Raw genomic sequence first — 27,784 nt, forward strand, 5'->3', positions numbered from 1 at the left:
ATATTATATTATATTATATTATATTATATTATATTATATTATATTATATCCGGTCTTCTATTAAAACCGGGTCTCATTAATTTTTGCTCCAAAAGATGCATTAGAACTGAGGGTCCGGCTAGGTCTTATTTTTGGGGAAACACGGTATGTACACCTATGCATTTATTTGCCATCTTCAGAAAAGATTAGGTCCTTGAGAACTGACATGACTACCCCAGAGAAAGCATTTTATCTGAAAAAGTGAGATGCTGTTCTTGGCTCCATGATTTCGGATTCATTCTTTGTCTCTACCACCCAAGGACTGAAGTTGGGTGAGTTTCTCCATCAAAGACAATTTGTGGAACTCACTCTTATGTGTGGCTCCACTCTATTCTCAACAGTCTGGCACACACAGTTTAAGGACATGATAAAACTTCACCAAGTGTGATGAACCTCATGATGGTCCACGTTGTCCCCGATGGCCACCCATACACAGACTGCCCATACTTGGCCTTACTCCTTCCTCTCTTTCATCTTTTCTTCATTTCTTCCTTTATCAAAGATTTATGACATGTGGTTACTGTAGTCAGAGGCTGGGCTAAGCTTATCTCCCACAAAGATGAAAGGATTGCACGTCCTCTCCTTAAAGATGCTCCAGAAAGGAGAACAAAATGGATACGGAAATCTAACAGAAAGCTAGAATGAATAAGTGTCATATAAAGCATATTTCTCAAAATCCAAATCATGTGGATGGTAGAAGACTTATTAAAAGTGCAGATTCCTGGGTGGATGGGTAGCTCAGTTGGTTAGAGCATGAGCTCTGGGCAACAGGGTTGCCAGTTCAATTCCCACATGGGCCAGCAAGCTGTGCCCTCCGCAACTAGAAGGAAGACAATGAGCTGCGGCTGAGCTGCCACTGAGCTCCCAGGCGGCCGGATGGCTCAGTTGGTTGGAGCACCTGCTCTCAACCACAAGGTTGCCAGTTTGATTCCCACAAGGAATGGTGGGCTGCGCCCCTGCAACTAAGATTAAACAATGGCAACTGGAGCTGAGCTGCACCCTCCACAATTAAGATTGAAAGGACAACAACTTGACTTGGAGCTGATGGGTCCTGGGAAAAACACACTGTTCCCCCATAAATTCCTGGAAATACACTCTGTTCCCCAATAAAGTCCTGTTTCCTTTCCCCAATAAAAATCTTCACACACAAAAAGTGCAGATTCCTCAGGCCCTGCCCAGGCTGATTGAATGGAAATGTCAGAGATGGGTGTTGGGATGTACAGTTTAAGCAAGCCCTTTGTGTAATTTATTTGTGTGTGGTTGCACACCACAGACAGTTTGAGAACCAAACTGTAGATATGTAGGAACAAGCACATACATGAGGGAGCTAATCTAGCAGCTTATGTAGAATGCATTAAATAGGAGGGGTTGCCCAATGTGATGTTTTAGGTGTAATTGGGAAGATAAAGATTTCAGTAACAGAAATGGACCACACTCACATCATTTTTCTGTGTCTCAGATGCTCCCTAAAGCCATATCTGACCTGCTAAGTCCCTTCACCCAGGGACCCATTCCTCAGAGCATTAATTCACCCTTTCAGCCCAAAAGCCCTATCAAAAGCCATCACAATAGAATTCTGACCAATCCCCATTATTTCCATTATAAATCTTAAAATATGGAAGAATCAACCTCTTCATTTCTACATAGAAACTTGAAAACCTCAGACCTGATCTTTTTTGGGTACAGGTGAGCTATTTGCTGACATTTACACAAACCTTTACTTAGCAGACATTTTATAAATGATTTCTATGGAATCATTCAAATAAAATGCCAGACTCGGGAAGAAAGATTCATTTCACCAGGAGTATATCTCCTATTTTTCTACCAATGCCAATGTTGTCCTTCTAAACCATCCATCCACATATGTCTAGAAGTGTCCCCCTTCTGGTTTGGAACTGGCTAGGTAAGCAAAGTGAGGACAGGTTAATTCAGGTGACTGAAGACCAGATGTGCAGCCTGGCAAGGCAGGTGGGCTCCGATCTTTGTTCTTGATAGAGCGTAGCTCCTCCTGGTTTCTACCTGGGTAATAAGTGAGGTTTCCCAGACATCAGGCTCTCTCTAAGAATTCTTTGTCTGCATTGCCCACTTATAAAACACAAACCTCCTGTTTCGGTTAGTTTACATTGGCTAGTGATCAAAAAGAAGAGCATCAACCTCTCATCATCTAACTAATCCTGGAGGGTTTTCATGAAAATGACTAATTACTACCCGTTACTGTAAAACAACATCACTGTTTCCTGAATACCTGTAAAAAATACTTTTATAACCATTGGTTTCCATCTTACATTTTTTTTATTATAAGTTTTTCAAGCCCTTCTTCTAAAGATTCAACTTATAAGAGCTATGATCACTGAAAAACAACCAATACATATGAAGAAAGGTAAATAAATCATTCAGAACCCAGGTGTCACTTGCCTTCACCTGTGTCCAATACAGCTGAGTCCTGTTTGTGTGTGTGTGTGTGTGTGTGTGTGTGTGTATTGTGTGTGTGAATTTTTAATTTATATTTTGTTTTTTTATTATTAGTTTCAGTTTTACAAAACAACACACCTTACATTTAGACATTTACACTCCTCACAAAGTTATAACCCTGACAAGTCTACTACTCACCTGACATTGTACATAGATAGCTATTACAATATCATTTACTATATTCCCTATGCTGTACTTTATACCCTGTGACAATATGTATATATGTTTTATTATAGTTGAAATTCAATATTATTTTTATATTACTTTTAGGTGTACAGTGCAGTGGTTAGGCATTTATATAATTTATGAACTGATCTTCCCAATGTCTAGTACCCATCTGACACTATACATAGTTTCTACATTATTGACTACTTATATTCCCGATACTGCATTTCACATCTCTGTGACTATTTTGTGACTACCAATTTATACTTCCTAATCCCTTCACCTATCTCGCCAATCCCCCCAACCTCCCTCCGATCTATAAACCATCAGTTTGTTTTCTGTATCTAAGAGTCTATTTCTGTTTGTTCATTTATCCTGTTCTTTACATTCCACAGATAAGTGAGATCATATGATATTTATCTTTCTCAGTCTGACTTATTTCACTTAGCTTAATATCCTCTAGGTCCATCCATGTTGCAAATGGCAAGATTTCATTCTTTTTTATGGCAGAGTAATACTCCATTATACAAATGTGCAATTTCTTTATCCAATCATCTGTTGATGGGCATTTCGGTTGTTTCCGTATCTTGACTATCATAATGGTGCTGCAGTAAACATAGGTGTGCATACATTTTTTTTTCAAATTCATGTTTTGAATTTCTTTGAATACCCCGGAGTGGAATTGCTGAGACATAAGGTAGTTGTATTTTTAATTTTTTGAGGAACATCCATACTGTTTTGCATAGTGGCTGCATGAATTTTCAACCCCACCAACAATTAATGAGGGTTCCATTTTCTCTGTATCCTCATCAGCACTTGTTTGTTGATTTATTGATGATAGCCATTTTGACAGTAATGAGATGGTATCTTATTGTGAGTTTTATTTGCATTTCTCTGATGACGTTGAGCATCTTTTCATATGTATGTCCTCTTTGGAGAAATGTCTATTCAGGTCCTCTGCCCATTTTTTAATTGGATTGTTTGGTTTTCTTTGGTGTTGAGTTGTATGAGCTTTTTATAAATTTTGGATATTAATACCTTATCAGATGTATCATTGGCCAATATCTTCTCCCATTCAGTAGGGTATCTTTTCATTTTGTTAATGGTTTCCTTTGCTGTGGAAAAACTTTTTAGTTTGACGTAGTCCCACTTGTTTATTTTTTCTTTTGTTTCCCTTGCCCAAAGAGATGTATCAGTAAAAATATTACTAAGGATAATGTCTGAGGGTTTATTTCCTACATTTTTTTTCCTAGGAGTTTTATGGTTTCAGGTCTTACCTTTAAGAATTTAATCCATTTTGAGTTTATTCTTGTATATGGCACAAGAAGGTGATCCAGTTTCAATTTTGTTTTTGCATGTATCTGTCCAGTGTCTCCAGCACCATTTATTGAATAGACGGTCTTTACCCCAATGTAAATTCTCGCTTCCTTTATTGTAGATTAAATGACCACATAGGCAAGGATTTCTGGGCTTTCTATTCTGTTCCAGTGAGCTATTGTGTTTGTTTTTATGCCAATACTATACTGTTTTGATTACTATGGCCTTGTAGCATGACACCTCCAGCTTTGTTCTTCCTTCTGAGGATTGCCATGGCTATTTGGGGTCTTTTATAGGTACATATCAATTTTAGGATTATTTAGTATAGTTCTGTGAAAAATGCCATTGGTATTTTGATAGGGATTGTGCTGAATCTATGGAAAGTTTTGGGTAGTATGGACATTTTAACTCTATTAATTCTTCTTATCCATAAGCATGGGATATATTTCCATTTACTTATATCCTCTCTAATTTCTCTCTTCAATGTCTTATAATTTTCTGAGTACAGGTCTTTTACTTCCATGGTTAAATTTATTCGTAAGTATTTTTTAATGCAATTATAAATGGGATTGTTTTCTTAATTTCTCTTTCTAATAGTTCATTACTGATATACAAAATGCAACTGATTTCTGAATATTAATTTTGTATCTTACTACTTTACTAAATTCATTTATCAGTTCTGATAGTTTTTTTGTGGAATCTTTGGGTTTCTCTATAAACAATATTATGTCATCTGCAAATAAGGACAGTTTTACTTCTGCCATTCCCATTTAGATGCCTTTTATTTCTTTCTTGTCTGATTGCTGTGGCTAGAAGTTCCAGCACTGTGTTGAACAGAAGTGGTGAAAGTGGGCATCCTTATCTTGTTCCTGATCTTAAGGGGAATGGTTTTAGCTTTTCCCCATTGAGTATGATATTAACTGTGCGTTTGCCATATATGGCCTTTATTATGTGGAAATATGTTCCTTCTCTTCCCACTTTGCTGAGAGTTTTTTATCATAAATGGATGTTGGATTTTGTCAAATCTTTTTCCTGCATCTATTGATATAACCATATGAATTTTACTTTTCAGTTTGTTTATGTGGTGTATCACTTTAATTGATTTGCAGATATTGAACCAACTTTGCATACCAAGAAGCAATCTCACTTGATTGTGGTGTATGATCTTTTTAATGTATTCCTGAATTTGGGTTGCTAATATTTTGTTGAGGATTTTTGCATCTATGTTCATTAGGGATATCAGCCTATAGTTTTCTTATTTTTGTAATGTTTTTAATCTGGTTTTGGAATCAAGGTAATGGTGTCCTTGTAAAATGAGCTTGGGAGCGTTCTCTCTTCTTGGATTTTTTGGAATAGTTTGAGGAGAATAGGTGTTAATTCTTTTTTGTATGTTTGGAAAAATTCACCTGTGAAGCCATGACTTTTGTTTGTTGGGAGATTGTTGATTGCTGATTTGATTTCATTGATAGTAAACAGTCTGTTCAAATTTTCTGTTTCTTCTTGAGTTAGCCTGGAAAGACTGTAAGCTTCTAGGAATTTCTCCATTTCTTCTAGGTTGTGTAATTTGTTGGTGTATAGTTGCTCATAGTATTTTCTTAAAATGTTTTGTATTTTTTTGTGGTGTAGGTTGTCACTTCTCCCATTTCATTTATGATTTTATTTATTTGGGTCCTCTCTTTTTTTGTTGATGAGTCCAGATAAATGTTGGCCAATTCTGTTTCTCTTTTCAAAAAACCAGGTATTAGTTTCATTGATCTTTTCTACTGTTTTTTTAGTCTATTTTATTTCCATTCTGATTTTATTATTTCCTTCCTCATACTCACTTTTAGCTTTGTTTGCCATTCTTTTCCCATTCACTTAGGTGTAAAGTTAAACTGTTGACTTGAGTTTTCTTGTTTCTTAAGGTTGGCCTGAATTGCTATGAATTTCCCTCTTAGGACTACTTTTGCTATGTCCCATAGATTTTGGAACATTGTGTTTTAATTTTTGTTTGTCTCAAGATATCTTTTGGGGGTGGTTGGAGCTCTGTGCTCCTAACTCCGAAGGCTGCCGGTTGGATTCCCACATGGGCCAGTGGGCTCTCAACCACAAGGTTGCCCGTTCGACTCCTCGAGTCCCTCAAGAGATGGTGGGCTCCGCCCCCTGCAACTAAGATTGAACCCGGCACTTTGAGCTGAGCTGCCACTGAGCTCCTGAATGGCTCAGTTGGTTGGAGCTTGTCCTCCAACCACAAGGTTGCCGGTTTGATTCCCATCCAAGGGATGGTGGGCTGCGCCCCCTGCAACTAACAACAGCAACCGGGACCTGGAGCTGAGCTGCGCCCTCCACAGCTACAACTGAAAGGACAACAATTTGACTTGGAAAAAATCCTGGAAGTACACACTGCTCCCCAATAAATTCCTGTTCCCCTTTCCCAATAAAAAAAATCTTTATTGATTTCTTCCTTGATCTCATTGTTGACCCATTCATTATTTAGTAACATGCTATTTAGCCTCCATGTGTTTGTGTGGTTTTCTGGGGTGGGGGCGGTTGTAATTTATTTCTACTTTCATACCATTGTGATCAGAGAAGATGCTTCATATAATTTCAACATCCTTAAATTTATTGAAACTTGTTTTGTCGTCTAACATGTGGTCTATCTTGGAAAATATTCCATGAATGAGGTCTGGCAATTAAGTTCACAAATTTGCCACCATGTGCTGTCATTAGAAGCACTGTACAAAAATCTCAGTAAGGTTTCACGACCTTGGTGTATCAGTGTCTCACAGCTATATTCAAGACACTGTGGCAGTGTCTTGCTGAGTGGGGTTCACCATTCTTGTTGCGTGTTTTTGTGTGCCATCGCGAGAATGTCTGAGCTTGAATTAGAGCAATGAACAAACATTAAATTTCTTGTTAAATTTGGAAGGGTAGAAGTGAAATCAGGGACATGTTAGTCCAAGTTTATGGGGATAATGCCATGAAGAAAACAGCAGTGTACAAATGGATTAAATGGTTTTTTGAGGGGAGAAAATGCATCACTGATGACGAGAGGTCAGGGTGACCAGTAATGAGCAGAACTGATGAAAACATTGCAAAAGTTCATCCAATTGTGCGTCAAAATCATTAGGTGACTGTGAGAAGCATAGTAGACTAAGTAAACATTGATAGAGAAACAGTTAGGAAAATCTTAACTGAAAATCTTGGCACGAGGAAGGTGTGTGCAAAAATGGTCCCAAAGGAACTCACCAATGAACAATAGCAAAGGAGAGTCGAAGTTTGCCAAGACCTTTTGGAGAGGCAAGACGATGTTTTGGGCCATGTTATCACTGGTGATGAAACATGGATGAACTGATACGACCCTGAAACAAAGCGTCAAATTGCACAATGGAAGTCAGCCAATTCTCCATGGCCAAAAATGTTCCATCAGTCCAAATCAAGAGCCAAAATGATGTTGCTAACCTTTTTTGATATCAGAGGGATTATTCATTATGAATTTGTACCAACTGGACAAACAGTTAACCAAGTTTACTATTTGTAAGTGCTGAAAAGGTTGCATGAAAAAGTTAAGTGAAAACGACCTGAACTTTTCACCAACAGTTCATGGCTTTTGCATCATGACAATCCACCAGCTCACAGAGCACTGTCTGTGAGGGAGCTTTGAGCCAGTAAACAAATAACTGTATTGGAACACCCTCCCTACTCACCTGATCTGACCACAATGACTTCTTTCTTTACCTGAAGATAAAGGAAATATTGAAAGAAAGACATTTTGATGACATTCAGGACATCAAGGGTAATACAACGACAACTCAGATGGCCATTCCAGAAAGAGTTCCAAAATTGTTTTGAAGGGTGGAATAGGCACTGGCATCGGTGCATAGCTTCCCAAGGGGAGTACTTCAAAGGTGATGGTAGTGATATTCAGCAATGAGGTATGTAGCACTTTTTCTAGGATGTCTTGAGCTTAATTGTCAGACCTCGAACACTTGATAAGAATGTATATTCTGCTGCTTTAGGATGAAATGCTCTGAAAATACCAATTAAATCCATATAGTCCATTGTGCCATTTAAGGCCATTGTTTCTGTGCTGATTTTCTGTATGAAAGATATGTCTGTTGATGTCAGTGGGGAGTTAAAGTCTCCTACTAGTTTGTGTTACTGTTGGTCTCTTCTTTTATGTCAGTGAATTATTTGTTATATACATTTAGGTGCTCCTATGTTGGGTGCATAAATGTTTATTAGGGTTATGTCCTCTTATTGGATTGATCCCTTTATTATTATGCAATGTCTTTCTTTCTCTCTTATTATAGTCTTCTTTTTAAAGTCTATTTTGTCTGATGTAAATATTGCTACCCCAGCTTTTTTCTCATTTCCACTTGTGTGAAATGTCTTTTTCCATCCCTTTACTTTCAAAGTGTGTCTTTTGATCTGAGGTGGATGTCTTGTACACAATATATGCATGGGTCTTGTTTCCTTACCCACTCAGCTACTCTATGACTTTTGATGGGTAAGGATATTTGATTAAATATCCATTTACATTTAAAGTGATTATTGATAGGTTCATAGATATTGCCATTTTATTATTCATATTTTTTATCTTTGTTTGTTTGTTTTCTCCTTTCTTCACTGAAAGACATCCTTTAACATTTCTTGGAATGCCGGCTTGGTGATAATGAATTCCTTTAGCTTTTTCTCATCTGGTAAGCTCTTTACCTCTCCTTCAATTTTAAATGATAGCTTTTCTGGGTAGAGTAGTTTTGGTGTAGGCCCCCCCTTTTTTTTTATCATTTTGAATATTTCCTGCCACTCCCTTCTGGCCTGCAAAGTTTCTATTGAGAAATCAAATTACAGTTTTATGGGAGCTCCCTTGTAAGTAACTAGCTGTCTTTCTCTTGCTGTTTTTAGGATTCTCTCTTTGTCTTTAACCTCTGTCATTCAAATTATAATGTGTCTTGGTGTGGGCCTGTTTGGGTTCATCTTGTTTGGGACTCTCTCCATTTCCGGGGCTTGTATGTATAATTCCTTCTCCAGGTTAGAGAAGTTTATAGTTATTATTTTTTTCAAATGGGCTCGCTCTTCCTTGTTCTCTCTCTTCTCTTTCTGGTACTCCTATCATGTGAATGTTGTTACACCCGATGTTGTCCCACAAGTCCCTTAAACTATCTTTATTTTGTTTTATTCTTTTTTCTTTTTGTTGTTCCGATTGGGTGTCTTCTGCTACCTTATCTTCTAAATCACTGATTTGATCCTCTGCTTCATCTAATCTGCTGTTGATTCTTTCTAGTGTAATCTTCATTTCAGTTATTGTATTTTTTTTATTTCTGACTGGTTCCTTTTTATGGTTTCTATGTCTTTCTTTATGCTTACTATCTCTTTGTTGACATTCTCATTAAGTTCCTTAAGCATTCTTATAACCATTTTTTAAAACTCTGTCTCTGGTAGTTTGGTTGACTCCATTTCATTTAGTTCTATTTCTGGATGTTTTCCTGTTCTCTTATTTGGGCCATGTTTCTTTGTTTCCTCATTCTGTCTGCCTCTCTCTGTTTGCTTCTATGTATTCTATAGATCTCCTATGTCTCTCAGTCTTTTCTGGGTGGCCTTATGTGGTATGTGTCCTGTATGCTCCAGTGGCACAATCTCCCTGACCTCCTGTGCATGCGTTCCAGGAGTTTCCCTTGAATGTGTTGTGTGTGTTCTCTTGTTGCAGTTGAGCCTTCATTTTGGTGTGTCAGTAGGTGGGATTGACTCCCAGACTGACGGTGATGATTGGCTATGCCCACAGTGTATGAGCTGTTGTGTGGGAGCTGACCCCTCAAGGGGGATTCACCTCCATGGGTTCTTGTGCCTGTTGAGACCCCCTTTAGTTGTGTCACTTGTGGGGCCCGCCAAGTAGTGAGTGCTCTGGTATAGTCTGAAGCGGGCCTCTGGGTGTGTTGTTTCTGGTGTCTCTTGGGATGGGCTCCCATGCAAGCTAATTTCACCATTGCCTATGACTGGCCCATGGCTACCTGGTAGGAGCTACAAAGCTATCTGTGCCTGGCTGCTGCCTGTGCTGGACCTGGAGGCATGTGGGGCTGGCCTTGCTGTGAAGCAAGGCTGTCTGCCACCAATATTGAGCCTGGGGCAGCTTAACAAAAGGCCCAGGACCACCTAGGCTTATTGATACTCAGTCATTGAAAGAGCCTCCTTAGGTGTGCCAGTTGGGCTGGCTGACCCCTTGTTGAGAACGTCTTTGGCAATGCAGCACTAGCTGGATAGAGTGGGATCCCAGGGAGTCATGAGGTGTGGACAGTGGTTTTTACAAGGTTAATGCAAATTCAGTTCTCGAGCCAATGTCTGGCCTGTGACCACTTCACAAAATGCCCTGAGAACACCACAACCAGCCACCCATCATCTCCAGCTCACAGATCCCCAAGAGCTATCCAAGAAAGGCTGTGGCGCAAGTTGTGGCTCACTCCACCACCAAAAGTTCTCTGAGCAACCGTGGGCCATCCACTGCTGTAAAAGGCTTCCTCAGCTTATGAGATGGGGACAGCCACCCAGGTGCCAAGATTGCCCCCAGCAGTACAGCTCTAGAAGGAGCTACGGGGAGTGGGTGGTGGTTTTTACAAAGTTAAAGCAGTTTCGGTTTTTGCACCAGTGCCAGGCTCGTGACCACTTTGCCAGAAAGCCCTGAGAACACCATAGCCAGCCACTACTTGCCTTAGGCCTGCAGGTCCCCAAGAGCCAAGAGAGACTGCAGAACAGATTTGGACTCATTGTCCACCACAAAAAGTTCCTAGGGCCGCTGCAGGACATTTGCTGCTGTAAAATGATACTGAGTGCTCTGGGTGATGCAGTACTAGCTGTGTGGGGCAGGGACGCAGGGTGTCACCAAGATGGTGCACACTTGCAGATTTTACCAGATCAATGCAGTCTCAGGCTTGGCCCTTTGGGGGAGGGTTCAACATAGAAAAGATGGCATCCTCCTGTAGGCTACACACAAGGCAAGCTCCACACTGGGGCAATGACTGCTGTCCCTCCAGCCCTAGGTCTGAGGCCACAACTCAATCTTTTCCTGTATGTCTCTGGTGCCTCTCAAGTTGCCACCCCTCCAGAGACCAGGGAAGTGTTTGCAAGCAAGTCTGTTAGGGACCATTCAAGAGGGCATCTGGGTTTCTAGCCATCTTCCATTTCACGGGGACGGACAAACAAACTTCTTTCTGATTTTCACTGCCAGATATTATGGGAACTCCTCTTCCCAGCACAGGACCCCTGGGGTAGGGAGTCCACTGTGTGGCTAAGACCCTTCCTTCTTCCAGGGGAACCTCCACTATCAAGAGGTCCCTTCCAGTGTTCAACCACTATCTGTGGGTTTGGGGTCAGCCTGTTTTGCATCTCTGCCCCTCTTACCAGTCTCAATATGGCCTCTTTTTTATACCCTTAGTTATAGGGTTCTGTTCAGCTACTCTTCAGGTGATTCTTGAGGTGTATTGTTGTATAACTTATTTGTAATTTTGGTGTGACCGTGGGATACAGTAGGCACAGCATTTACCTAATCTGCCATCTTTGAGAAAATGTCCTGAGTCCTGTTTTTCTTGCCTTCATTCCCCTACTAACTAAGCCTCCTCAGCCTATTAGAGAGATGTAAATAAAAATGAACAATCTAAGCCTCCCATCTCATTCGTCCTCCCTTTCATGAAACCAGAGTGCCCTTTTGCTTTCCATCAGTACCAGGTTAAATAATATTACCATTAATAATGTACTCTTTCTTCAGACTATTCCAGTGGGACAGCCCACTGTACTCACTGAAGTGCGAGTGTCCTAGTGTATAGGGACCTAGCTCATAGTCATATAAGCTAGCAGACAATTAAGGTCTCCTGGCTCCTTGGGGTGCTGTGTGCCTGAGAGCAGGCCAGCAGGGCCTGTCAGATGGTATTTCTTATGGAATGCTCTTTGTTTCACTGTACCTATATAACCTTGTTTCTTATCTGCTTGAGCGCAGAGCACTACCCCTCCAGCTAGCCACCACCTGAGTCTGTAAGTCTCAATAAATCTATGTCCTGCACTCAGCCACCGGGTGTGTTCTTTGGGCTTGCAGCTTCTCAGGCACAAATCTTGGAACAACTCAAACTCAGTCCGAACATAGTGTAACCTGTTAGCTTTTCCCTGCATGTTTGCTTTATTGGTTACTTAATGAAAACTTTGGCTGTTGGGCCTGCAGAGAACTGCTTCAGAAAATGTGCTCAATGGATATCTACAAAGCACTGCAGAACTGCCAGGGCTGGAAGCTAAAGTGGTGCCTCCAGCAAGGGTCGCCCATACTCCCTGCCAGGTTCCTTCTGCAACCACTCAGATCTGAGGTGGGCCCCTTGGTTGCTATAGCAATGGGATCAAAACTTCATCCCAACTCTCAAGTGGCTTCAGGCTCAAGTTCTTCCTGGGGTGTGAGGAGTCTGGAAGGAGGGAAACGTCCCAATCTATTGCTGCCCTTTTCTGGAACTACAACTAAAGCCTCTGCCGCATAAGTCCTTCCAAATGTCCCCTGAACTCTCCCTACTGATTTTCCTACATGAATCATCCACATGTTTGTACTCTCAGGTACTTAAATCAGCGTCCCCAGGTGACTGTGTAAGCTCTGATTCATCACAGCCCTGCAATCCTTTCTGAGCTCAATTTACTCTAAAAATAGCTCTATTTTTCCATATGATTTCCATTTCCACTTTTCCTTCCTACTAAAAGTATAATAAACTCTAATATTCAGCAGATACAGAAGATACAACTAATATATTGGCTGATGCAAACAGCACAAGAGACCGACCCTCAGAAAAACATCCAATGTGATGTGATGTCATAATGATGGCTACTGTATATTGAGTTTCTTCTATGGCAGGCACAACTGGGCCTTTTGCTTTTCATTGTACCTGTACCATGAAACAAGCTCAACCAGGTCAGCTATGCCTATGGCTTTGATTTCCACCTGCAATCAAATTCCCAAATCTACATCTTCAGGCTGAATATCACCCATGCTCCAGCCCCAATGCCAAATGGTCATCTCCAGTTAAACACCCATACTGCCGCCCCCAGCACAGCATTTCAAAACTGTACCCATCTCTCCCCACAATCACCCTTCATTCTGTATTTCCCATTGAATCTAGTGAAATCACTATGTACAGAATTATAAAAGTAAGGAGTCTGGGTTTATCTTTATTTTTCCCTCTCCCCACCACCTGCAATCCATCCCTAAGTCATGCAGTTTATCTCCCTAATCATATTTCCTCATATTTCATTGTTCCAGACCCCCAGTGCTACTGCATTTGTAAGGCACTTGCACTGGTCTCCAATATTCAATATGTCCTCCTGCCTCTGTCCTGTTCCCCCAAGCACCTCCAGGGTGCCAGGGCTACTCAGGCCTTATAACTGATACCAGGTTGTACTTTCCAAAAATGGCTATGCGCTCTATATCCCACCCTTCATGCAGCAGAAAGGGTGCTGTCTGACTGTTGTGACCAGGTTGGGAAAGAGCATACCGCATACATTAGGCTTGTTCATGTGTTTTCTCTTCCTCTCTCCCTCCCTCCTTCCCTCTACTCTCTTACCCTCTACCCCACAGATATGTGTCTATATTAGGTCAGGGAATCCATTCTTGGATCAGGGGTCTGGAGTGCATTATTGTGTTGGGGAGTCCATTCTTCATTTGAGGGGTTCATTCTCAGGTAAGCAGTCCATTCTTGGGTCAGGAGTTCATTCTTGGGTTGGGGAGTCCATTTTGGGGTCAGGGAGGCAGTGCCTGGCTGAAATAACCTGGTGGCTACTTTGTAGCTGAGTGGTATTGGGCAGGTCACTTAACCTGCTAAACTTCCATTTATTCTCTACACTGGAGATGTATGCCCCTCCCTCACAGCAGTTGCATAAAAGTAAGTGACTTGATGCTCCTAAAGTGCTTAGCAGGGGCCTGACTGTAGCAGCCCCCGGTAAACAGTAGCTAAAGAAACCCATATCCTTCCCTACCACCCTCCAGATGTAAGGGTCTGGGCTCTGCCCTCCGGGCAGCACCAGCACAAACCCTGTTCACAGCAGAGGCCCCTGAATGTCTGTGGAATGAATCCATGTTCCAGGACGCCTGAGCTGGAAGCAGAAGGGAGTTCACTGAGAAATCTTCATGGGGAGGCAGACCTTAACTGGACCCCACAAGATGAATAAGACCTGGCCAGTAACCAGTGAGAGAGGCAGGCAACAAATACTGGGAACCCAGCTTCCCAAGGCAGCGGCTTCACGGGCATAAGTGTTCATGGGCATTTAGGGGACTGGCCAGAAAGTGTGTGAAAGAGGATGGAGGTAAGCTGGGGCCCCACAACTGCACCCAGCCAACATTGGACACAAATTAAAGGTGAAAAAGGATTACTGCTGATGGGCTGAGTATGCCCCATGTGTCTCCACAGTCACATGTGTGCCCACCAGTTCATGTTTGCCTCCAATCTGGTTACTGCATTAGCATGTCTCCTGTGGACTTAAATGGACCAGCTTCTCAGTGGCAACTCAATCAGGCTTTCATTGTGACCATATTTGTCATAGTAGGAAAGGTGAAACGTGAACTGCTTATGTGGTCAAGACTTCTGGGTCCATGTGACAATGATGACACCAGGTAGGTTTATCTCCTTGCTAATCAGAGCCTGCTTCTTTACCTCTCAAGTAGGGATCTTAGAGTTCCCACATGGGGAATGTTGACCTGAGCCCCACCCCTTCACCAGGACCAGGGCACTCATTCTCTCAACTGAAGACAACTGCCCACCCAAGGGCCTGCCCCCTTCATGGTCTAGTGAATGGTCTATGATGGGGGCATGGGGAACTCTTACCTCAACTTTGGACATCTCTGCACACACTTAAAGTTCCAGAGCTCCCTGGGGTAGCAGAGGCCCCTGTACAGCTGTATCACAGCCCAGCTGCTCCCTCACCTCCCACATTCGACTCCAAGAGCACAATTCCATGGTCTCTCCATGCAAATCTCTGCCTCAGAGTCTGTTTCCAGGGAATCAAACCTAAGACACCCCTCATAGTGTTGTCATGACAATCTAAGATAGAATAACTGTAGTCAGCAAAGCCCTAAGAAATGCTAAAACATGAGTATCTCCATCGTGGTCTTATTGTCATCATCAATATCTTATGCTCTGAACTCTGGCCAGTGTGCCTTAACCCTCTCGCTGCCTCCTGCAGTCCTCACTCCCCCACACTTCTGATAAAGTAAATGGTCCTCAGTGGCCCAAAAGCCAACCTTGAGGGATCTTATCATGGCCACAGCAACAGTTTGGCTCTGCAGCCACTTCTGCTTAACTTTCTGGGACAGACTCCTCTAGACTTCACGTTTGTGTTTGTTCCTGCTTTAATGATGGCTCAGGGCAAACTTCCCTCAGAAGCTGACCATAGAGCAGCTATTGGCCACCAAAATGACACCGGCCAGTGGGGGGTCAGGAGCCAATCCAGACAGACATTGCTGACATAAGGAAGCAGGCAAGCTGGATGCTCCTCATGTACCACTGCCCCGAGAGCCAGACAGGTGCAAGCCACACTGAAAGGGCTCTCAGTTTCAATCTTCTCTGAACTGAAGAAGATACTTTTCCAAGGAAAACTGAGATGGACCAAGGGCAGCTCGGGGCAGTGTTTCTTGGAGCTCTTTGTTCTCCAGGACAAATCTACTGATAAGTGGCTCCACAAACAAGTGGTCCAGACCATCTAGTACTTCACAGATGCCTCAATACCCTTGGATACTGCCACTACTGAGGGTGCTGTGCACGTGCCTAGATAGGATCTTTGTTGTGTTGGGTTCACACTCTGCAAACACTCCAGAGTGCTATCACCCTGTAGGGCAGCCTCTTCCCAGGAGACTCATCCTTATCACCCCACATTGGGGTCCCACAAGGCTCCCATAAGGCCACAGACTGTGTATCCTCCCCAGGTTCTCTGTTCTCCACAGGCAAGAACATTCTGCAAGGAGGATCGCCTGCCAGCCTCATGTCTTCACTTTCTCTCACTCCATGATTCTTCCACCCAAATCCACCCCATTGCCATTTTCATTTTTTTTTTTTTTTACTTATTTTTTTAAGTGTTGTTTTTCCAGGATCCATCAGCTCCAATTCAAGTAGTTGTTCGAATCTAGTTGTAGAGGGTGCAGCTCACACTGGCCCATGCAGGGATTGAACCGGCAACCCTGGTGTTGCAAGCATCTTGGTCGAATCAACTGAGCCAACTGGCTGTACATCCCATTGCAGTTTTCATATGCCAGATTCTTCCTCAGTGACCACAGGGTAGCTTTGGTTTGGCCTGCCCGTCACGCACCCCACCCCTTATCTGGGACCTGAGTTGATTCCTTTGATCACAGAGTTGGGTGCAAGGCTGGCCCTGGCCAATCAGATTACTCCTTGTTCTGTCACAGCTGAGTGCGTGTGGTAGTTACTCTAACTATAACGAATTGGCCTGAAACTTAGTTGTGTGAAATAACCACTTATTATATTCATGGTTTCTGTGGGTCAGGAATTTCAGTAAGGTACAGTGGGCATGGCTGCTTTCTGTTTCACGATATCTAGAACCTCAGCTAGAAAACTCTAGTGGTCAGTGTTGGCTGTCACCTGGGTCTCAGCTCCTCCCAGATGAGCCTCTCCATGTCCTCTTTCCAGCTGTCCTAGTTCCCTGCATGGTAGCTGGGTTTAGGGATGAGTGTCCTGAGAGAGACAGAGATCAAGATAGGGAGAGAGGGAGTGAGAGAGGGAGGGAGAAAGAGAGAGAGGGGGAACCAGGTAGAGGCCATCTCAGTTTTGGTGACCCTGCTGGGAACTCACCTCTCCTCAGTTTCCAAGGGAGAGAACACAGAGGCCACCTCTTTGGGGAGGAGTGTCAGTCATATAAGAGCAGGTGGCATGGGAGATCTATAATAGTGTGGCCACCTGTGACTATGCAGTCTGCCATAGCACTTGCCACAGATGCAAGGCAGATAATGCACATAGTGCCTACCTCAGCTCTGAAACTGTGGGTGTCAGGTTCTGTATAAGCTTCACCCCCACAGCAGCTCTTTGATCTTGACAACTAGTGATGGGGTTCTGCTGCCCTCCCCAGTTTACAGGTGGTGAATTTGAGTCACAAGGAGGTTAATTGCAGAATGTGAACCCAGATCATGCAGCTAACTAGCAAGCAGCAGAGTCATGGATGAAACCCAGGCTGCCCAGGAGTTTCTACGGACTTAACCATGTTCTCAGGAAATTTGAGACTCCATTGCAAGCATTACATTAAAAGAGTACAGAACAATGTAGAAGAACAGGATATTAGATTAAAGGACCAGTCAGAAACATGAGATCATGAAAGAAATCTTAGAAAAGAATGATATGATTAGCAAAATAAGACAAATAATAAATCAATAAAAATGATGCAAAATTCAATAGATAAATAGAAAGGATGCAAAGAGAGAAACTTCTCTGGAGAACCCTGACTAATACACCTGGGAATTATTAATAAAACAGCAACACTTCATTATATGTGTGTGTGTGTGTGTGTGTGTGTGTGTGTGTGTGTGGTGTGTATCTGAGGAGATTTATTTTAAAATTGGCTCACATGATTATGGAGGCTAAGAAATCCCCTGATCTGCCATTTTCAAGCTGGAAAACCAGGAAAGTCAGTGGTTAATTGAGTCTGAGTCCAAAAGTCTGAGAACCAAGACCTCTGATGTATGAGAATAGGAGAAAATGGATGTCCCAGCTCAAGCAAAAATAGCAAATTCATCCTTCCTTGGCCTCTTTGTTCCATTCAGACTCCCAGTAGATTGGATGATACCACCCACCTTGGTGAGGCAGATCTCTTTACTCAGTTTACCAATTCATGTGCTAATCTCTTCCAGAAACACCCTCACAGACACACCCAGAAACTGTTTTACCAGCTATCTCAGCATCCCTTAGGCCAGTCAGGTTGACACATAAAACTAACCATTACGCCAGGGCACAGGTAAAAATAAAAGAGGGAAGGGGGAGAAAGTAGGTGGGAGAAAGTCATCCAAAAACTAAAATAACATTTCCAGAGTTGAAGGAAACCCATCCATACTAAAAAGGCCCAAGAGTCCCTAAGGAATGACTCAAGGAGTAACAGGAATTTCAGGCAATGAACCATGTTCTTGAAAGGCTGGTAGACTAGAGGTTGTGATTAATGCACATTATTATTTTGTCAATAGCAAAAGCAACAAAGATTTAAAAAAATTAAAAACTCCAAGAAAAACAAAATCTTGCGTCATTAAGACAGGGTCCAAATAGGAAGCAAAGTAAAGCGAGCGTGACTTAAGGAGTGCAGGAAAAGAGAATACCTTGGACTTTGAATCTAGGAGCATAATCCTTGGAGTGGTACAGATGTCATGAGAAAGAATTAGTGAATCCTCACACACTGTGTGGTTCTGCAGTGATCAACAATTACATAATGTAAACTCTCTTGATTTGTTTTTAATATTTAGATTCAATCTAGACAAACGATAGGAGATATAATCAGTTGTAGAATAGAAAGTAAATGTAGTCAGCCTTGACATTGTAAATACAAAGATATTCCTGACTATATTAGTTAGAATTAGATTTGATGGCATCTAACAAATAAACTCGAAATGATGTAAAAAAAAAGTCACATAAAAGATGTCTGTGTGTAACAATTCAGAGCTCTTGTGGCAGCCCCATGAAATCACAATAGAACCAAGTCCTTCCCTAGGATCTAGCCCACATCTGCCTGGTTCAAAACGGCAGCCAAAGCACCAGCTATCACATCTGCATTTGGGGTAGTACAGGGGAGAAAGAGGGAAAGATGGCCCAGTCTCCTTACTTTTAGAAAATCCCACACTGCAAAGTACATCTTATCAACCGAAAAAGTCATATACCTGCCACAGCTAGTTGTGAGAGAAATGAGGAAGCATGGGTTTCAGGCTGGGCAGCCATGTACAGAGTTGACAGCAACTCCCTGACTGTGTGCATAGATGGGACTTAGGAAGAGATAGTTGAGAGAACTGCTATTTTCATCCAAGAGAGCAGAAAAATGATATCCTTTATCATTGATAGAATAGGAAACAGAGGAGTAATAGCTTTTTTAAAGCTACAAAGTAACCACTGGAACATAATGAAATTGGCTAAGCATATATCTTGTGAATGAGCCTTCCTTGTAATGAAGTCCTTGGAGAATGTCTAAAGCTGATGAATCAAGCAATTGAATTACAAGCTTATTATTCAGAATTATAGAGGTAACAGGCAAAAAAAAAAAAAAATAGAAACAGTAGCAAGTGTTTGCCACAGCCTCTTGTGGCAAACAAATGCTGTTAGATCCTGCACCAAAAAACTATATTGAAAATGAGGAAAAGCTTAGTGCTGTGTTTATAAGTCACCTGTCTTCAGAGCTGCCAAAGGCTTGGGGTGCATGACTATATGTGGCCTTCTTCCTTGGATTGACTCCACACAGCAAATGGAGCCACTTGCTTCACTGCTGCTTAAGCCAGGCTCATTTCCAGAAGGTGCCCATGTGATTTGGTGACAAATCCTACCAATTTGTCATTACGCTCATCCAAAATTTAAAAGCCAGTTGTTGAAGGAATTGTTGGCAAATAAGGAAGCTGCAGTTGATGCAAAATGTCAAAGCAAACTAACTTTTCCTGGATGCTTACTTTGTGCTGACCCTGTGCTAAACACTCACTATAAATTTTTTCACTAGCTCCTCAGGTCATCCCAAGGAGATGGATATTATTACCGTCCCCATTCTACAGATGAGGCAGCTGAGCTTCTGGGACGTTACCTCACTTGCCACAATCACTCTGCTAAGCCACAGGATTTTTAACTTAGAAGTACCTTTACATGTAAAGGAGTTTCTGGAATCATATTTCAACCAATGGACTGAGACCTGCCTTGTTCAATCAGAACTGTAGCCTCTGTAGCCTCATATACATCTTTACCAAACAATTAGAGCACCTCCATAATGACCAATCAGGACACGATTCCAACCAATTAGGACAGTGCTATATGGACCAATCAAATTATGCAAATTGGGATTCCTCATTTACATAGAAATGGACTGATCAGGGACCAAAACAGGAATTTTCCTATAAAAGTATTTTTCCCAAAATTCCTTTGTTTGTGGGGGAGGGAGGTGAGGGAAGCAAGCACACTTTCCGTTTTCACAGGATGCTGTGTTTTCTGGGTTTGCAAACTGTTCACCTGAGGAGTCTCTCCTTTTATTGACCCTTGATTGGAGACTCTTGTTGGCATTAGACTGGTGGCTGGGGACCTTTTGCTGACAAAATAAAAATAGCTTACATGGGAAATATGAGGAAACTTAAGGCAACACAATATCCAACCTAGTGGGCATGCAGTAAGTCAACTCTCATTTTCATTCCATTGATGCTATGATTTGGAGTTTTGTACATTACATGCTAATTTCACTGCCTCAGACTTTATGAAGACATTTCAGTGTGAATACTCTCCATAGATGCTAGCTCACCCTCTCTATGCAGCCTCCAACTTAATTTTTTATACTCCAAATTTTTCACCTCCTTGATTTAGGTGTGGGGGGATTGCCTATATTAAAAAGCTCACCCAGTTTCTAAATTTGTCCTGAAACCAGAGAGCAAGAGTTACCTTAGGAATGCAAGCAAAGGTATGTCATAGATAGATAAGGTATGAGATGAAGGCACATACACTCTAAAGATCAGTAAATCTCACCATGCCAAAGGCTCTGACAGATTTTCAAGGAATTAATATTCAGTCTCTCAGACCAGTCAATGGACCTGAGATTCTTGTGTCTAAAGAAACCAAAATTTTAAATTTATGCTATAAACTGTAAGTTTCCCAAGTCCCACGCTAATTGGTTCTATTCTATTGAGCCTGTTTTTTTGTTTGTTTGTTTTTTAAATTCAGTGGGGGAAAAAAAAATTAGCCCAGATTCCAGCTTAGCTGAAATACAGCTAGTTTTAGGCCTGGAGAACAGAAAGAATCACAATACCAACCAAGCTCTGAGCTTGAGCCAGGAGGTTTTCCTAGCCCAATTCACAGGACACACGAAGGTAAGTGTCCCTATTTGGCATACTTTTGTCACTTCAAGCCTTATCCACACCCTCAACTCTTTTCTTTCTCACATTTACGTAGCTGAGTTTCCCACTTAACAAAAATTGATTTTCCTCTATGTATCCTTTAGGATCAGATCAGGTACTTGCTCAGGTAGAGTTCAATAGAAGCTCTGCCAGCTTCATCATCTTGGTGGTTAATATTCCTGGTTCCCTCACAGGACATCCTGACTCTCCACATGATATCTCCTATTAAAAGCCTTAGCTGGGTCACTGTCTGGTCACTGTCGCTGCTGGTTTCCCGTGATCGCATCAAGTCGTGAAGTTTCACTAGTCTTTTAACTAGTATCACCCCAACTACGGGTGAACAGAGGACGTGGGAAAAGGGACCTCTGCGTGACCCGCACACATTCCCCATCCTCCCCCGCTAAGCTATCTCCTGAGGCAGAAGGGCCGACGTACCCTCAACGCGGGGGTGGGTCGGATTCTATGATCCGGTTGACCAATGAGAAGTCCAGCATGGATATGCAGCGGTCTTCTGAAAAAGCGCCCCTCCCGGAAGTCGCCACCTCCTTTGAGCCACACCTAGGCGGAGCTAGCCTCCCGGCCCGCCGTCCCACTGGTTGGCACAGTTGCCCGTCACAAGGAGGTGGGCGTGGCCGGAGTCGGGGGCGCTGGCTTCTGAGTGAAGAACCGACAACCGCGCGGTAACCGGCAGAGGCCGTTGTCAAAGCTCCTGGCTCAGAGGGCCCGGCACCGGGGAGGAGCCTCCCGGGAGGAAGAGGAGGGGTGGATGACGGCTTTTCCTGGCTCCTCCTGAGGCGAGCGGCGGAAGAGTGCAGGGCCGCGGCAAGCACGCCGGCGACCTTCCGGGGCCGGCCCTCCGTGGAGTTGCGGCCCGGGTGGGGCGCAGCGGACTGGGGCCGCGGTTCCCCAGCTGACCGAGGCGGCCGCCGCCGCGCACGCTGACCCCGGCCGCCCAGCTGGCCGAAGTCGCCGCCCACGTGACTCGAGGCCGCCCCTCTCACCCTCGACTTCACCGGCGCAGGTTCGTGACCCCCCTTCAGTCAGTCTGAAGACCACAGGTTAGGCCGAGGAATCCCCTAGACTCACGTGTGTACCCCACGCCCTCCCTCCATTGTCAGGAATAAGCCGGTTTTGTCCTTGTCCACGTGGCGGCGTTGCAGTTCTGTATCAGGCTATCACGCGTGCAGAAAGCTAGGCAGTAAATTCGCCTGGGGATTCAGAGTATGTACTGGACCTGGAGCAGGTCCCGGGCCAGAACATGGCCGGGGAGAGGATACTTTACGTTTTTTATTAAAAGCCACTCATCACCTGACCTGAAATGAGGCCTGATGCATCTTCTCTGGTCCCGCTCCAAAGAACTGGACGGTGGGGACTTTTGAAGACGGCGAGCTTCACAGCCTCTCTTCTTCCACTTTTCAGTCTCATTATTTTTTCTAATTTGATACAGACTGGCTAGCCGGAAGCTCTGTGGGTGACTGAACCACAGGAAGTGGCAGTGGTCGTTTTAATGCTTATGGGGGCGGAGCAGGTTAAACTGGACAGACTGCTTTGGCAGAAGTGGGGAACGTGATCCAGGAACGGGTGGAGATGGAGCGTTTCCAAAATTGAAATGAGATGGTGGAAAGAGAGGAATGTCAGTGTGAGAAATAATGTGGGCTTTGGGTCGTTGGGAATTCCAGCAAGAGAGAAATGTGGGCCCCTGAAAGAAAATTTTCAAACTAGCCATCCTGGAACTGTGCTGTTATAGACTTGATATCAAAAGTGCAGGAGCTTAAAAAAACAAGCAAGTAAAAGAACAACATAGTCTTGACAACATTTTCAGGGGCCACACACGTTCTTATAAATGATAAATCTGGAGTGTACTTACTGTCAAGACCTTGATCCAGACCTAAGTTTCAATTTTCTTATTAGTAAAATTGTTATTATAGTAATACCCTCTCATCATCCATTTGTGGTGACCATTAAATGAAGTAATACATGTAAAACACTTAGCAAGTACTAACTCAAGAGTGTTGAGGCCTGACTTTAGGTCCATGGAGAGAGTGGAAAACCCAACATCTGTACCTGGCTCTGGAACTGCTCATTTCTAGAACTAGTCTCCCTCCCAGCTCCTTACAGTTCTTTACAAGAGGCGGAGGGCTCCACCTTTGTCAGCCCTTAAGAGTACCTGACTCCTTCCCAGTCCTGTGTGGAATCTTTTATGTATTTCACAAACAGATATTAAAAAAAAAAGTTCCAGTCTGTGAAATGAAAAAATTTATCACTATTTAATTTTGTAATTCTAAACATATCCACTATTTTAGTAATGTTGTCCTCTGTTGGACTTTTTAAAATTTGTTTAGTGAAATATTTTAACCATGCAGAAAAGAACAGAACTAGAACAGTGAACCAGATCCTGGAAAAAATAAAAAAAATAAAAAAATAATGATATTTCTTTATGCTTTTGGACATTTTTTTTTAAAGAAATGTTACATTTCAGCTATAGTTGAAACTCTCTTGCCACCACCAGCCCCACCACCACACCATAGAATTTCTTCGATTCTAACTTGTCTTTCCGTCATGTCTCACAGGACTTACCTGGTGGGTATTTGTGCTCACAGATGCTAGGTATTCTCCATTCTCATTCCCAGTAAGCCTCCGGGTTTGCTTCTTATAGCTGATAAGAATTATGGCCACCATTTTGGTTCTGTCCTCTTGGCATTTGTTCTCTTACCATCTTAAGAAGCCTCCCCTTTTTTTGCCCTTCCAGTCTCCATTGGGTGAACTCATGATAGGCTTTCCCAGACTGTGACTAGCTGATTAGCATGCACCATCTAATTGGCCTTTATTGGGCCACTGTTCACTTCCACATGGTTCACTGTCTTTACCCAGGGTAAACTGGTTCCCTACTTCTCTAGAGACAGTCACACCTGTTCCACGCTTTCAGGAAAAAGTGGGTTTCCATAGTCCAGTACTATATTTTATAAAAGAAGATGTTTAAAATTCATAATAATAGCTACCATTTTCTGAGTATGTAGGTATCCAGCTTTGTAACTATACAGTTGGTATGTATTGTCTTATTTGATTCTCACATTACAACTATGCCACAAGTGGTAGTATTCCCATTTTAAAATGAGCAAACTGAGGCTCAGTAAGAATAGATGCTGGCAGGAATTTGAGCCTAGAGTCATCTCTCTACAGTATGTAATTGTTTTGCCACCAATAGAAGAGGAGTGTTTCATTGTCAGGGCAGAACGAAGTTTGGCATTCACATGAGTTCTCTTCAATCTTCCTGCCCCACAGCCCCGGCTCCATCAGGTGCCAGAAACACCTGGCTGAGATCTCTTTCATCAAAGCCAGAGATGGCATCAGTGGACTTCAAGACCTACGTGGATCAGGCCTGCAGGGCTGCTGAGGAGTTTGTCAATGTCTACTACACCACCATGGATAAGCGGCGGCGTCTGCTGTCCCGCCTATACATGGGCACGGCCACCCTGGTGTGGAACGGAAATGCTGTTTCGGGACAAGAGTCCTTGAGTGAGTTTTTTGAAATGTTGCCTTCCAGTGAGTTCCAAATCAATGTGGTAGATTGTCAGCCTGTTCATGATGAAGCCACCCCAAGCCAGACTACAGTCCTCGTTGTGATCTGTGGAACAGTGAAATTTGAAGGCAACAAACAACGGGACTTCAACCAGAACTTCCTCCTGACCGCCCAGGCCTCGCCCAGCAATGCAGTGTGGAAAATAGCAAGCGACTGTTTTCGGTTCCAGGACTGGGCCAGCTAGTATGGCAGGAAAGGCCTCTGCTTCAGCCCCAGCTCTAGAGGAAAACTCAGACCTCAAAATGTGAGGACACAAATTCCTGTTTGTTGTTGCAGCTACACCTCCTAGGCTGAACTCTGCATTTGCTCGAGTCCAAGAAGCTCCTTTCTGAGTGTAAAGTTGTTGGTCATAGTTCCCTTTTCAAAGTAGTACAATTTTCTATTTTTCTATTTGCCCAACAGAGACCCTGGTTCTGGGAATTCTGACAAATAAAACGATAATACAAATGTTCCTTTTCCCTTGTCTGATGAGTTTGATTAGATTTGAAGGAGAAGAAGGGTTAAAGGCAGTAAGCTTAGTAAAAGGCACCTGCTGAGGTGTGTGGTCCAGGGCCAAGCACATGTCCTAGACATAGGTGTACTGGAGCTAAGCTTCACAGTCGTCTCCACACTGGAATTCTTGGGACACGTTGAAATTACTTTTACTCAGGTCACATATCCCAGACCCACTGTACCCGAATATCTGAGGGTAGGGCTGAGCATTGCCATGTTTCAAAAGCACCCTAAGTGTCTTAATGTGTAGTGCACTTTACATCAGAATCACCTAACAGAGGTGATTGGGCACTACCTTAGAACCTTAGCTGAGAGTTAAATGAGAACAGGTGAAATACTAAAGCATTAATAACTGCTTATAAATGAACACCTATATTAACTACTCTCAACAAAGAGAAAGTGAAGAACTGGTTTTAAGAGGAAGAGGTACTGGGGTTGGGGTGGTGGAGGCATCAGAATTAGAAGCTAGTTTTATTGACTCTGAAGAACAACTCTAATCACATTTCTTTAATGTAAAAAAAAAGAATAGAAAATTGTAGAAGATTCCATCATCCTTTGACCAATAGATGAGATCTCGTATGCACATGACTTCCCCAGTTAAATTTTCTTTGACAAGTGTGCCACCCTGTTTCCCCGAAAATAAGACCTAGCCGGACAATCAGCTCGAATGCATCTTTCAGAGCAAAAATTAATGTAAAGTAAAATAACACCAGGTCTTATATTAATTTTTGTTCCAAAAGACATTAGAGCTGATGTTCCAAAAGACATATTAGAGCTGATGTTCCAAAAGACATATTAGAGCGGCTAGGTCTTATTTTCGGGGAAACACAGTAGGTTTGAGATAGGGTTGTGGGTTAGGATTTGGAAAGAGAATTTGAGAAGGTAAAGAATACTGATGTGTATGTTGACATAAATGACAGTTTTCCTCCTACTACCCTTTCCCTTATCTAGTTCCTGAAGCCCAATGTTTAGTGAGACAGTACCCACCTGAAAAAGGACTTCCCAGCTCGATTTATTGCTAAGTTTGACTTATGACCAAGTCCCAACCAATGAAGCAGAAGGGCTAGGCTTGTGGGAATATTGCTCAAAAGACTTCTTCCTCCGTTCTACTTCCTGGAAAACAGCTGATGGCTCGACCACTGGCTCTGACTCAACTTTGGACCATGAGGACAGCTCAGCTATACCCTAAAGGTAGATTTGTGTTGAACCGGAAGGAGCCTGGGTCTCTGGTTAAACCACCATGTTAAACCACCAAAGTGACCCCAGTTTGGCTACCTCCTGACTTCTTAAATGAGAGGTAAATCCTATCTTAAAGCCATTATTGTTTTAGGGTATGTGTTACCTACTGTAGCAAAGCCTATTCTCAAGTGAGGAAAAAGGTTTGCAATGGGCAGACAGTAAACGTGTTGTAAGGGAATGGCTCTGCCATGGCACTCCGGGGAACCAAAGCAGGCCCAGGTGTGTTCCTTGCCCTCAAGGGATTCATAATCTAATCAGGCCAGGCATCAAAATACCATGCTTCCCCGAAAATAGGACTGGTTCTTACATTAATTTTTTGCTCCAAAAGACACATTAGGGTTTATGTTCAGGAGATGTCATCCTGAAAAAAAAAATCGTGCTAGGGCTTATTTTCTGGTTAGGTCTTATATTCAGGGAAACAGTAGTAAAACCAATTTCAAAGCCACATACAAAGAGTGATCCAACAAGTCAAATAGATGCTGGTAAAATACATATGAGATATACAAGAGTGAGGTTCCAAACCAAGATGTAGACTTGTGAGAGACCCTGGAGCACTGTCCTTCAGGGTAGTGAATGGAGTGGGGTGGGAGGATTAATGCAGAGATTTGCTTGGAGGGAGATGCTGCTGGACTTCAAATCTCAAAGGCCTTACAGGGCCAGGAGGAAAACCACCTTTATTTACCTCAGACCTGGATAGAGGGTCCAAGTCTGATCAGGCCCTCTGCGAGCTTGACATGAACTCCCAGAAGTCTGAATCATGTTGACCTAGAAGCTTCAAGACAATAGCTCTTGTCCCTGTGGAACAATACATTTAAGGAAAAGTGTAGTAGGCATTCTAAAAGGCACTAAGGTAGGCCTCTAGTGGCCTACCAGTATCCATTCTCCCTTCAGGAACAGGGCAAATGGGTTTTTAGTTCAGAAAACACTCAAATGGAAGACCAATCTTCCCTAACCCACCAAGTTAGGGTGAACCTGCGACTCGATTGGGCAAGAGGTGTATGAGCACAGATTGTGAGACACTTCAGGGAAGTTTCCTTGGAAGATTGGAGCAGCCAATCTTTATTCCCGACCCTTGTTTACTCCCAACTTTACTCCACCCTGCTGTTTGGAAAGCACTAGTGAGAGTTGGTGTTCTAGGTGCTCTAGGGGGCCATGATGCCCAATCTGGCCACATGAAATGGATGGAGGAATGGAAAGCAGGACCTGGGACCCCTGTCAACCTCATGGAACCCCTCACCAGCATTGGAAGAACCCCTCTGGCTTCTCTCAGGTGAGCAAGAAAGACACTTCCATTTTATTGAAGCCACTGTTGTTTGGGGGCCCTTTTACATGCAGGCAAACGTAATCATCAGTAAAAAACTGGAGAAGAGTATGTGCAATAAAGGACAGGATTTACAAGTTCTGACAATTAAGTTCGTGAACTTGCCACCATG

At 42.9% G+C, this 27,784-nt stretch overlaps 1 protein-coding gene across 1 annotated transcript; it reads left to right on the top strand.

The window, feature by feature from the left end:
* Positions 1-21,920: 21,920 nt before the first annotated feature.
* NXT1 (nuclear transport factor 2 like export factor 1) lies at positions 21,921-24,940 on the top strand. Its single transcript, XM_019718659.2, has 2 exons — positions 21,921-22,061; positions 24,323-24,940. The coding sequence occupies exon 2, from the start codon at positions 24,382-24,384 to the stop codon at positions 24,802-24,804; it is 423 nt and encodes a 140-aa protein (XP_019574218.1). The 5' UTR covers positions 21,921-22,061; positions 24,323-24,381; the 3' UTR covers positions 24,805-24,940.
* The last annotated feature ends 2,844 nt before the right edge of the window (positions 24,941-27,784 follow it).

This window comes from Rhinolophus sinicus, linkage group LG13 (genome assembly GCF_036562045.2).
Source record: "Rhinolophus sinicus isolate RSC01 linkage group LG13, ASM3656204v1, whole genome shotgun sequence".
In the NCBI taxonomy this organism is placed as follows: Eukaryota; Metazoa; Chordata; class Mammalia; order Chiroptera; family Rhinolophidae; genus Rhinolophus; species Rhinolophus sinicus.

Excerpts from the sequence above, each read along its gene's own strand:
- NXT1 (XM_019718659.2), top strand. The coding sequence starts at position 24,382 with ATGGCATCAGTGGACTTCAAGACCTACGTGGATCAGGCCTGCAGGGCT.